At 33.2% G+C, this 12,662-nt stretch overlaps 1 protein-coding gene across 1 annotated transcript; it reads right to left on the bottom strand.

Moving 5' to 3' along the window:
- Positions 1 to 10,153: 10,153 nt before the first annotated feature.
- LOC141714497 (protein SRC2-like) lies at positions 10,154 to 11,102 on the bottom strand. Its single transcript, XM_074518014.1, has 3 exons — positions 10,653 to 11,102; positions 10,478 to 10,539; positions 10,154 to 10,205 (listed from the first exon to the last, which is right to left on the bottom strand). The coding sequence occupies exons 1-3, from the start codon at positions 11,100 to 11,102 to the stop codon at positions 10,154 to 10,156; spliced, it is 564 nt and encodes a 187-aa protein (XP_074374115.1).
- Between the last annotated feature and the right edge of the window lie 1,560 nt (positions 11,103 to 12,662).

Genomic DNA, 12,662 nt, shown 5'->3' with positions numbered 1-12,662 from the left:
AAGAATGATAGGTCTTACCCAGGGTACATACATCCAGAAAGTGCTTAAAAGGTTTAGCATGGAAAACTCCAAAAGAGGTCTCATACCGATGAGTCATGGAGTGTCCCTTTCTGAAAAAATGTCTCCTAAGACACCTGAGGAAAGAGAGCGTATGAGTAAGATTCCTTATGCTTCAGCAATAGGATCTATCATGTACGCGATGTTGTGTACAAGGCCTGATGTTGCTTATTCAATTACTGTGACGAGCAGATATCAGTCCAATCCAGGTGAAGACCACTGGAAAGCAGTGAAAAACATCCTTAAGTACTTGCGAAGGACTCGTGACATTTTTCTTGTTTTTGGCGGTGAATCTGAGTTGAAAATAGAGGGTTATACTGACTCTAGTTTTCAATCAGAGAGTGATAGCAAATCCATGTCAGGGTACGTGTTTACTCTAAACGGTGGTGCGATAAGTTGGAAAAGTTCCAAACAGTCGACAACGGCTGACTCCACAGCAGAAGCAGAATATATAGCTGCAAGTGAAGCTGCAAAAGAAGCTGTTTGGATGAGGAAATTTGTTTCTGAGTTGGGAGTTATTCCTAGCGTCGAAGAGCCTATTGTGTTGTATTGTGATAACAACGCAGCAATAGCACAAGCCAAGGAACCTAGGTCTCATAAAAATTCCAAACATGTCCTGCGGCGCTTTCATCTGATTAGGGAGATTGTTGAAAGAGGAGATGTCAACGTCGAGAGAGTTGACACACATAACAATATAGCAGACCCACTCACAAAGCCACTTTCTCAGAGTCACTTTGATCGTCATAAAGACAAGATGGGTATTAGATACCAGAGTGATTGGCTTTAGTACAAGTGGGAGATTGAAAGGAATATGTCCTAAGTCCAATCATGTATTATGATTTAGGAATAACTTTTATGTAATCTGTTTTGATTTCATTTATATTAATAAAAGACTTATTTTGTTTTTATTACGGGCTCTATCTATTTAAGTGTTTAAATAAGATATACCATAGTTTAGAGTAAAGCTTTTTATGGATTATGATGAGATCATAATAGTGAGACCTAAAAAGATGATAACTCTAAACTTAAATAGTTCCTGGTCATAGGATTACTAACTGGTAATTAATAATCCGCAAAGATCGGTACATACTATGCTTGCTTCATTATGAAGGATGTCTGTTCTCATAGACATTTGTGTGGTGACACTATAGCTAGTATGTAGGTGCTTATTATAGAATAAGTTCACTGAACATGACTCGCACAGCTGAACAACTGATGGAGTTCACTCACGTGTCAGCAGTTGTTCACATAGTGATAGTTGTACAAGTATCCTTAGACTTGAGGTCATCATAGTCATCTTGTGCACACTGAACTATGCTTTGGTTTAGTTCTTAGTCTCCAGGGACAATTATTAGGGCTCTTCTGGGTATAGGAATTTGTACACGAAGATAGTGTATGATCAATAAAGGATCTACCCCTTCCAGTGAAGGAAGCGAATGTTCAAGGCTGATCCACTTATGCTAGTTCAGGAATCTCTGGCCAGAGTGAATGAAATTAGAAAGGAGTTTCTAATTTGCATAGAACTATGCATAGTAAATGGTAAACAAGTGATTGAATTAGATAGGCTTGACACGAGATCCATGTCTTGTGTTTAATCGGGACATTGTAGGGTAGAATGAGTTTATTATACGGTAACTATTCACTGACAGGTTCTTGGTATTCTAAGCAGTGAATTCATATTATCCGGATAGTCGCGATATGTTGAGAAGCATCACTCACGATGTAGAATAAATGTGATTAATTAATTAATCATATTTAATAAATTAGAGAATTTATATAAATAATGATAAAATAGTTTTATTATTATTTATTTCTACTACCGGCTTAATATTGAACCTACAGGGTCACACCATAAAAAGAGAATGATTTTATGGTGGAGGAATTAATTAATAATGGCTAATAATTATTTATTTGTGAAATAAATAATTAATTGGCAAATTTAATAATTGATTAAATGAGATTTAATTGATTATAAATTAATTAAGAAAAGTTCTTAATATTATTAATTAAGGATTTAATTTTTGGAAATTAAATCAAGAGAGAGAATTATTTCTAAAGTATTTAGAAAAAGGATTAATAATTAAAAGGTGTTTTAATTATTAATGAGAATAATAAATGGGATAATAATAATAATATTTATGGGAAAATTTCAGCTGAAAATTTTGCCTATAAATACACTATTATAGACCCTATTTTTATTCTAACCCAAGAAACCCAAAAGTTTTAGAAAACCAAATTCTCTCCACCTCCTCCTCCTCCTAAAAGTCGTTTTCTTGGTGGATATCGGTGGAGTGCTTCACACTTGAGGAGCAACTGCTAAGGATCTCTGATCGTTGTCTCCGAATTATTTTTAAAGGTTAGATTCGATCCCTCGAATTTTTATTCACGATTTATATGCTTTTATTTGGATTTTGTGTGTGTAAAAGTGTTTTTCCACGCCCCGCTGCGTTTAAAAATCCAACAGTTCTATTGCTCTTTCTTGGTTTATATATCACCAATATTACAAAGTAATAAGACAAGATAATAAAACAAAACCTATCAAGTCTAATAATATGCTGCTTCATTACTCTATTCCAGCATCTTTGAATATCTTCATAATAGCATGGAAATGGCAATGCATCTTTGTTCTCTAAAACCCAGTTGAATAGGCTTCCACATTCCTTTTGCATACACTCGACGCATGTGACTGTGTTGTCACTGTCAACTGATATTTGAATTGATTATCCGTCGGGTACATGATCATCCATCGGGTTACTTTATTGATCATCCGTCGAGTGCCATTGTTGATTATCCGTCGGGTAGCTAACTGGCACTTTGACTTCATTTCATTTATGCAGAATTACAAGACATCATCTATGTACAATTAATCAACTTATTCTGCATATCTAATTAAAGTCAACATGACTTGAGTGCTACTATAGAAACTAAACAAGGTGTATGCAGAAATGTGCTACAGACTCATTATCACACAAGCTACTCACTCGATGGATAATTGATCATCATCCGTCGGGACTATATTGAGTCATCCGTCGGGACTATATTATTTATCCGTCGAGTACTACATTTTTCACTAAGTAAAATCTAATAAGGTGTTTTGTTAATGAAATCATGAAGCTCACAACATATCCACGACACAAGATCTTTATGTTTGGGTGATCCCTGGTATATACACCTTCAGGAGTCCAGTGATATAAAAACCTACTGTTGAACTTCAACTATGAATTATTAAGCAAAGCTAAACTGGTGTGCATCATGATTGTAAATAAAAACCTCAGCATTAAAATTAATGTCAAGCATATTTTATTTATAACATGTAACTCATTTCTATATTTATAAAATTCATGATCACGACGAGTTTATATTTTCTTTAATATTTGTGAAATTACTAATAATATCCCTTCATTAAAAAATGGTCATTTCACTTATATGAAGTGTCAGTAATATAAAATTTGATTTATAAATTATTAAAAAATGAAAACTTTTATTTTCAGTTTCTATATTGTGTTACTTTAATTAAATTGTACTTTTTTAATTTTATATTTAGAACACTACATAAAGTTTACATTTAAAAACTAAAAAAAATTATATAAAAAAAGAAGAAAAACTCATTAATTTTTTTAATAAAAATTACATGTACTAGTTTAAATTCCGTGCCATGCACAGGTTCCCGGGAATATTCAATTTTTTTTTATTTTGTCATATTATAATTTTAAAATATTTATATAAATATATAATAATTATACATTTATAATTAAATTTATAAGATAACATGTGGTCGTAGATAAGTAGACTATGTATAGTAGTTTAACAATTTAGTAATTTAGCGGATATATAACATCATTTATTTATTTTTTAATAATAAGATAAATTATGATCGTAGTTTCGTAGAATAAGTGAACTATGTCTAGTATTTTAACAATTTAGTAATTTAACGGATATATAACACTATTTATTTATTATTTTAGTAACCAAAATTAAGGAATAACCGTTGAACCAAATTATAACTCATTCTGATTATTATAGTATAGTATAGATTATTAAAAGAAATGAGGGGGTTGTTCATGTATGTATATAATTTTCTTTTATTTTATTTTTAAACTTAGTAGTGCAGTTCAAACTGGAAGAGGTTCACCGGTCTATATTTTGGCGGCACTAGCTCTACAAAAGAAGGTAATGGTTTGCATCAAAAAAAATTAATTAACAAAGGATGGTACTGATAATGCATGGACACTTCACTGAGGGCAGATAACATAAAATCAAAGCAACATTATGTTAATATTCATAAAGGATGTGGATGTGACTTGTGAGAGGTACATGACGTACATAAGGCTGGATGGTGATAGCACCAAGGTGGACTGAGAAAGCAGGTGGTTATATTCCATCCTTAAAGATCATGTAGAGCAACTGGTAGCACTTGATATTAATCGAGAACGTATAATGGATGTTTAAATGGGTTATATATGCTGGATTATTTATCTGCTGGGTTATATATGTATTATATGTGATTATATGGCTTGTTTTGTACATTAGACATGCTTAGTTGGACTCCAGCTGTTACTTTGTTAATTCAAAACATTTTTCGTTAAGTCAACCACATTGACTAACGGCGCTATCATTATTAGCAATTAAAGTGGTACAAATGAGTTCCCGATAAGTAAAATCATTTTTTTGATACATGCCCTTCACTGCAATAACCACTTTAAGATTTAACCCTTTCTCTGGCCAACCAACTCCAGTATAATTTCATCATCCTTCCTACCCATTCGATGTTTCAACCCGTTGATCACAGCCTTGCTTTTAACATCAAATTCAGGTTCTGACCACTTGAAGAAGTCACAAGATTGAGTAGCACAAGTCAGAAACTTACGACCCGGATTATAATCCGTCCATAAAGTATTCCGAACAACCCAATTCTTGCAGTAACACTTCTCATTCATTGTTCTGAGACAGAGTCTTGCAAATTCGGTTTTAGGTTTAGTTTGGTTAGAAAATGGAGAAGAGAAGAGGAAAGTATTGTATACGGCTGAGAGAGGTAATTGTACGTATATATAACCCAAATAGAGCCGTTTAGTTATATTTTGACGTTTTTACCCCAGCTCCGTTAACGTCATTAACGGCCTAAGTGTGGAGCCCTTCATCTGCTAAAATATTATTTGTTCAGTAAATCATTTGTTGAGACCAATAAATTAGCCACTAGAGTGCAAAAAGTGAAATGTTTCAGACACCCAAGTGCAATTTAAGTCCTTTTAAAAGCTCAGGCCCGAAAATGTAACAGTAACAAGAACATCTTCAATAAATTTTTCGTCTAGGCTTTTAAATTGAAAAATAAAAACTGATGCTTAAATTCTAATTAAGAGACTCTTAAAATCTGTTTAAAAACTTAAAAACCTCCTATCTCTTCTAAATTCTAAGAATCTCTACCTAGTTTTTAAGTAATATTTTATTATAAATTAGTACGATACGCTCTCTTTTTTCACTTTATTTTGTATTTTTAATACTTAAAGTTAATTTTAATAATATAAAACTGAACGAGGAGTGTATAAATATTATTGAAGATGAATATACTCTAAATTGCTAAAAATTAATAATTTAGATTATATTTAAGAGTGATCTAAAATTCTGCATTAAGGAGGTGCATGAATAATTTGCTATATAATTTGATGGACAGCAAGACAAACAACTTTTGAGGATAACAAGAGGCGGCCCCAAAACTCAGAAACTGCATTCATCTTTAGCAGCTTTTCACAAGTTCCCCTGTTGCTTCCGGGGAACCCCTGCACCCGATGAGATAAATTTTACTATTACTTTTGTGACCGAGTAAACATGATACTGAATAATTCGGGGCTGAAATTTAAAGGACACAAATTGATAATAATTATAGGACTCGATTTGATTATTTTTTTATGACATTTCCAGTTCTCGAATCCGAGCTTCAACCTAAGTTAGCCCCTCCATGCTCACTCAAGTGCTTGCTTTTGTGTAGTCATAACAATTGTTTGTGTACTCAAGTCTTTAACTAGTAAATCTCTTATTCTCTTTGTTGTCATGTTTTTACAAGAATTTTCCTTTCTCCCTCAACACCACAAAAAACACAACACATACACAGAAAGAGATTTAGATAGTTACCCTACAAATATGGGGCATGTCGATGTTTTGATCTTGGACTACATTTAGCGCCTGTCCCAAATGGAAAGGGAATCTCAAAGACTTGTTTCAAATAATCAACATAATTAATAAAAGCCACATATGTTTATGTTATGTTTGTATCACAATGTTAAACAGGAACACTTGGGTACCATATGGGGAGGTTTTGGATCACAAAGAAGGGGGACATTATTGAGGATGTTACTTCACAAACCATCCAAATCAAAAGGTTAAATATAGTGTTATAGATCTGAGGAACCAACCAAAGACAACAAACCATTCTCCTCAAGCTGGCAATGATAAAGACAACACACTTGAAACTGATTAATTAATCGTGTTAATGTTTAATACATTTTATCAACATGAATTTGTGATGTACTTTGTTAGAAATAATTTGAAGTAATACAAATTTGGTTGTAATTGTACAAGATATGGTAAACATGACAAACTTGATCCAATCAAGAATTTACAAATTGATTAAATGATGTATTTGACTAGATCTCATTCAAAGATGGTAGATTGTGAGCAGCAGAAAGGATTAAACTATCTACAAATTACAATAACACAATAGAAGATAAGAATCATTACTAATAAACAAAATGAAGTTGTTGATTTTTCTTGAGATTATATGCCAAGGAATCTTGCTTATGCCAATTTCCTTCTGACAAGGCCTTTGAACAAGTCAAAACTGTAGCAAATTTGTAAACATACTACATCACATTCATACAAAGAGCTGATGTTTAATCCACTTCTTTCGAGCAAGACTGGTAAGAAAAGTCAAGCTTGTAGATTCATCGAAGATGTTTGGAGTTGGCTTTCTAACACGATAGCCACTAGCCAGAATCATAACTGCTAGATGATAGTAATTAGTAGTTTTTAAGACAGGACAATAATAGAATGCTACAGATTTACTGGAAAAATATATATCATGGAAGAAGAAGAAGAAGAAGAAGCTATAGAAGGAACACTGAAATAGATAAATTTACATGTACACTACGTTAATGAACAAATATAACAATTAATCTGGACGCTATTCTCGTGCTGTAGTTTTTTATTGTTTCCCGGTAAATGTGTACAGAAGCAAATTGTGTTGAAATACCAATGATAGAGCTAAATATGTACAGCACTGATCACGAAGCACAAAGACGACAGTATGCAGCAGGAAGAACAGAGATGAGATGACAAGCTAAGGGTGGCGAGAGCACCAGTAAGGGGGTTATTGAACATGTCAAACTGTTAATGATATTAAGAGCTTAATACCCTATTTAAGCAGACAAGAAAAATGCATTAATCAATCATGGATCATATGGAAACTTTAGAAACCAGATGGTTGGCCAGAATTTTGAGGAGGTCAGGCAGTTACGCTGCCTAGGGTTAATTATAGTGGTTTACATCAGTCTAGATAGAAAAAAATGCATCGCCAACTCGTGTAAGAAGGACACTTGTCCATGAGGTTGGTTAAAACTTGAGTGACCAAAGAGTTGCATTACAAGCAGTAGTGATTGTTAAAGGATACACAAGCTTCTTTGAAAGAACGTTTATAGCTCTATGTAAATTAAATATGTGGGTATTCACTTGGCATAAAAAATAAATAAAATGTGTTTAGATAATGAAGGTCTATTCATCCTCCTTTTAACAATGAGAGCGAGTAATAAATAATTGTTAATATTTAACCAGTTAAGTTTAATTTATTACTAATGAATCACGTACTAGAAGGTACGATGTTACTTGTTACTGCACATCAGTAGTGATACAGCACTAAACAGCTGCCACACAGGCCAAGACATATACAGGGGAAATTAGAAGAGCAACAGAGAAGCATAAAACAAAATTTACAGAAGAAAGGCTGAGGATGGAAGAAAGGTGGGTGAATTAATCTCTACATATTGCACCGCACAAGGCATAATGAGGGTATCTTCCCTACTATTCTTCCTACCTGGTCGGTCCATATAAGGCGATCATTGTTAATGTCGAATAGACAGCATTGATATATTACCAACAGACCAGAACAGCAATTTTGCAAATCATGTCTCTAAAAGAAATTAAGTTACCTGTTGCCATCTTGGTGAAGTTTATAGGTTTATTTATAATCACCAGCAGGCAACACTGTTACGTACCCTGATGATATCAGACCTTGAAACACATAGAATCGGTTAGATTCTTATCACCCTACTCCATGTTCTAACTCCTAAGTATCAAATCGGTTAGATTCTTATAACCCTACTTCATGTTCCAACACATGTATATGTCAAGGAACCAGTTACTCTAAAACCTTTAGAGCGGCCCTTTCCAGGATCTTATATTCTAACAGAAATTGAAAGGAAACATGGTTAAACTGTGTGCACTTCCATTTGCCGTCAGAGTAATCTCATCAAGGAAAAAACACTCACAACTTACAGAACTCAAATTCTGATTATGCTCAACTTTATGATACATATATGTTTGTAAAAAGATAAAGCATCAACTGAAAAATTAACCATGAAGCCACAAGTTCAGATTGCACTTCCTACTTGGAAGTAACATTTCTCTGTGTCAGCAAAAGAACGTAATACTCACAATGCTACTGTTTTCTAAGTATATTTGCAAATAATCTACGATTTAGTGTAACTAACTTCCTGAACAGTAACTACGCCCTGGACCTAATCGTCTTTAACTTCTTTTCCTCAGTAATGACAATCTGTCTATTGCATTCATCACCCAAAATATTATTATTATGAACCTACACTAAAAATCTGAAAACTAATTCTTAGCATTTATCTCTTATTATTATTATTATTATTAATTCCTGTAAGCTGCCTGATTAGTTTTTCACAACAACTTAAATATATGTAGTATTGTAATACTCTTGGGACAAGAAAAAATATTCATTTATAAGACCCTAAGCTCTTTTTGCAAATTGCAACATGTTTTGGATTTTCCGGTTAAGAAGACCCTAGCTCTAATCTGATGAGTATGAGTAACATCACATTAACCTGAACATTCTTTGCCTTTGGTAGACTTTTCACCAAGTAGGAGATTATCTTTAGTTGTTTTCGGATCACTTAGAGTGGAGAGACGCTGATCCACTAAACAGTTAAGTTACCTAACTTCCAACTACTTGCTAGCAGTGGAGCTTGAGGTCTTGGATGCAACTGGTAACTGATCAGCCAGCTTCAATGGACAATGTGATGAAGGCGACTTATCTGTTTGGGTGACATGCTTAGCATTCACATCCACCCTTTCTGTTAAAGACCCCACATACAAATGGTAACTTTTCTTTTGTTGAGGATCCAAACAGCAAGTAGTAGGATTATGGAAAGGAGCCTAAGCTGCTAAATTCTACCAACGTTGTCGTAGGGCATGATGACCCTCTCCCAACAGCTGAAGATAGCTAGGGTCATATTTTGGTTCAATTAACCTCTCAGAAAGTTTGATGCAGTTGATCCTAACTCCTCCTTTGCTAACATTTACAAAACCTCAACACCGGACCTCTTATTAATTGAAGATTCCATCCGGTTGCTTGTATCGATCTCATTCTATTCTTATCAAAGCATCTGGTCACCGGCTCCTGATAGAAACTCGCAACCAGTGCTACAGACTGTAAATCTAAATCAAGTTGCATAATGTATTACTTGCATATTCACACCTTAATGAATTGCATTTAAATTACTAGATTTGTGACATCGAAATCACCACACTCTGTAAATTTTTGGTTGAAGATCATTAATATCCAATGTTGATATGTGTTTTACATATTTAGTCAACTCAGACATACCGTATTCAAACTTCTGCCAATAGTAATTAAGTTGAAGCGCAACTCGAGTTTAAAATCAAGTCGAATTTGAAGTTGATTGCGCCTAGACTCGATGAACACCCAAGCTTCAAAGAGCAGTGTCAACTCAACAACCATGCTACATTGCTACCAACTGATACTCCTCATAAAATTTGAATTTCTCAACTTTTTTCTATTGGCTCATTTGGGTGGAGAAATTCGACCATCACCCACCAAATTCATGTGCAAGTCCCTGCAACCATTCATCAAACACTCAGTCTCAGCTCACACCCATCCAGCACAATACAATTTTTTTTTCTGGTCAAGTACATAGCCTTTCTTGTGCCCGAGCTTGACTCAAAGTCGTAAAGTTCAGGCAGACTACTTTAATGATCACCTTCTTTAATTCTACCTAATTATATACATACAATTAGTAGAAAACAGAAACAATCTCAAACGAAAATACAAGCTACAAAAGTATATATTTACATCACTGTTCTTATATTGTACATAGGTTACACATACCTCGAACGAATCATCATCAAGGTGGTTCCAATAACTAAATTTACAATACAGCTACACTTCAACTAAGATAAAAACCAAACAAAAACAAAAGAGCCAATAAAACTTAAGCCAGCCAAAAGGATCTCCAAACACAAAGATGAAACCAAAATCAACCAACTTACGATGAACTCCATACCCCAATACTTTCAGCAATAAGCAACTTATCAACACTAATTTTTTCTCCAAACCTGAAGGAAAACTTGAGCAATCCTTGTGAATTTACGCAACCTTTCTGAACCGGATAATTGACTATAGCACTGCCTCCTAATGGATATGCATACTCATAAAGCTCCTTCATAGACAAGTGCACTTCACCGATATATCTGTCTCCAAGCTTTCTTTTGCAGTACAACTTTATAACAAGCATACTACTGTGATGTTCCACTACACACTCACTTATGGTATAGTTCATTGTAAAGTTCCATGCAGGATTTGTCTTACTATGCCTATCCACCGGAGTTCTCTTCTCCGAATTAGGCTGATTTCCAATCGAAACTCTTGCGTAGACTTTCATCTTGCATATTCTTCGAACATTTTCGAGATCGATTGCTGAGATTATATTTATCTCAAACTTTCTGCACTCCATAATGTATGTGCCTGAATTAGACGGCACAGCTTGAATTTACTTATAAATACCAAGTATGAAGATGTTAAGTGTGAGAAAATTATACTAAAAAAAACGTTGACCATAACAATAGTTATCTTCCTGCAAGGAAGCTTTCTGGTAGTTTCTCCATTGGATAACTTGTATTAAAATTGACAAGTGCTAGTATAGGACTTTTCAAAAATACAAGTTGTAATACAATAAAAAAAAAATGTAACTGTTGAGAAAGTTAAATAATGATCATATCTGTGTTGGAATCAAATGCATGCATGTAGAATTTAAAGTAGTACAAATTGGGTGGAGGCCCAAAATGAGGAATGCAAGAAGAGTGCGACTTGTATGATTATGTAAATGACGATGCAGATGACGAATGCTTGGAGACAGAAATTAATCAGTTCATTAACCCAGCCCAACCCAACCATCTCGAAATGAATATTTGGATACAAAAATTAATGAATTCTTTATCCCAACCGCCAACCATCATGTAATTAAAAATATGTTTTCTGAAAAGGATACGAACAAGAATGTTACTGCTATAAATTTAGAATAATGGGTCAGTACATTAAAGACAAAAGAAGTTGACTGACAAATAGGAGTAAACTAGGGTTCATGGATGCATCTAAAACATCCAATTAAGACTTCAATAATTTTTTACAAGCTACCACTTGACTCATCTCTCCGGACCAACAAAACTGAAAAGACTAAGCAAGAGATCGGATTTGTTGGATTTTTTTCTTTTTGTTGTATATACGAATATACGCCCCGTTATCCAAATTGTCTAAACACATAGTTGACATGTATCTTGGAGAAAAATTAATATGCTTGGAGATCATAAATATTCCATTTACAACAATTATGTGTTTGATTTTTTGTTTCCCAGAACTTTATTCTAAAATATTTTTATATTATACTTTAAACCATTGACCTATATATATATATATATATATTGTAACTGTATTTCTGGTAGTATGTCTTCTTGCAACTTTAGCCTTTCAATTTCATGAAAAAAGAAGAAAGATATGTAGTTTGACAATATTTACGATAGCATAGCTTTACATGGGATCTCAATTGATGAGCATGTGTTATTTGGGATTTGTCTACATGTACTTGTTAATGTACTTGTGTGATGTTTAATTGGATAACACCCAAACATATAATATGAAATTTACTTAAACAACTAGGAATATAAAATATAAAATATGAAATTTACTTTATATTTCATGTACATAAAATATAAATTATTAGATAACAAGGAATAAAGATGACAAATACCTGATTATTATATAATTATTAATTAAAATTTTATTTTAAAAGATTTTTCTTATTTTAATCACTTAAAATTTTATTTTTCTATTTAAATTTGGTTTTTGTTCTTTTTTTAATTGGAACTAATTTCTAATTTTATTTGCGGGATGAAAACAGATATCGGGTAATATTAATTTTTTCTTGAATTTCTGTTGAATTTAAGTTAATAAATATCCATCTTATGTAAGACATATATAATTATAAATAATATAAAACTTTTGTTTTGAGATAAATTAT

The sequence above is a fragment of the Apium graveolens genome, chromosome 3 (genome assembly GCF_009905375.1).
Source record: "Apium graveolens cultivar Ventura chromosome 3, ASM990537v1, whole genome shotgun sequence".
Lineage (NCBI taxonomy): Eukaryota > Viridiplantae > Streptophyta > Magnoliopsida > Apiales > Apiaceae > Apium > Apium graveolens.
This window is presented reverse-complemented; position numbering and strand designations above follow the sequence as displayed.

Coding starts and splice junctions, on each gene's coding strand:
- LOC141714497 (XM_074518014.1), bottom strand. CDS start 11,102: ATGGAGTGCAGAAAGTTTGAGATAAATATAATCTCAGCAATCGATCTC. Junction 10,540..10,652: donor TTATTGCTGAAAGTATTGGG/GTATGGAGTTCA, acceptor TTTTTATCTTAG/TTGAAGTGTAGCTGTATTGT. Junction 10,206..10,477: donor TTGATGATGATTCGTTCGAG/GTATGTGTAACC, acceptor GAATGGTTGCAG/GGACTTGCACATGAATTTGG.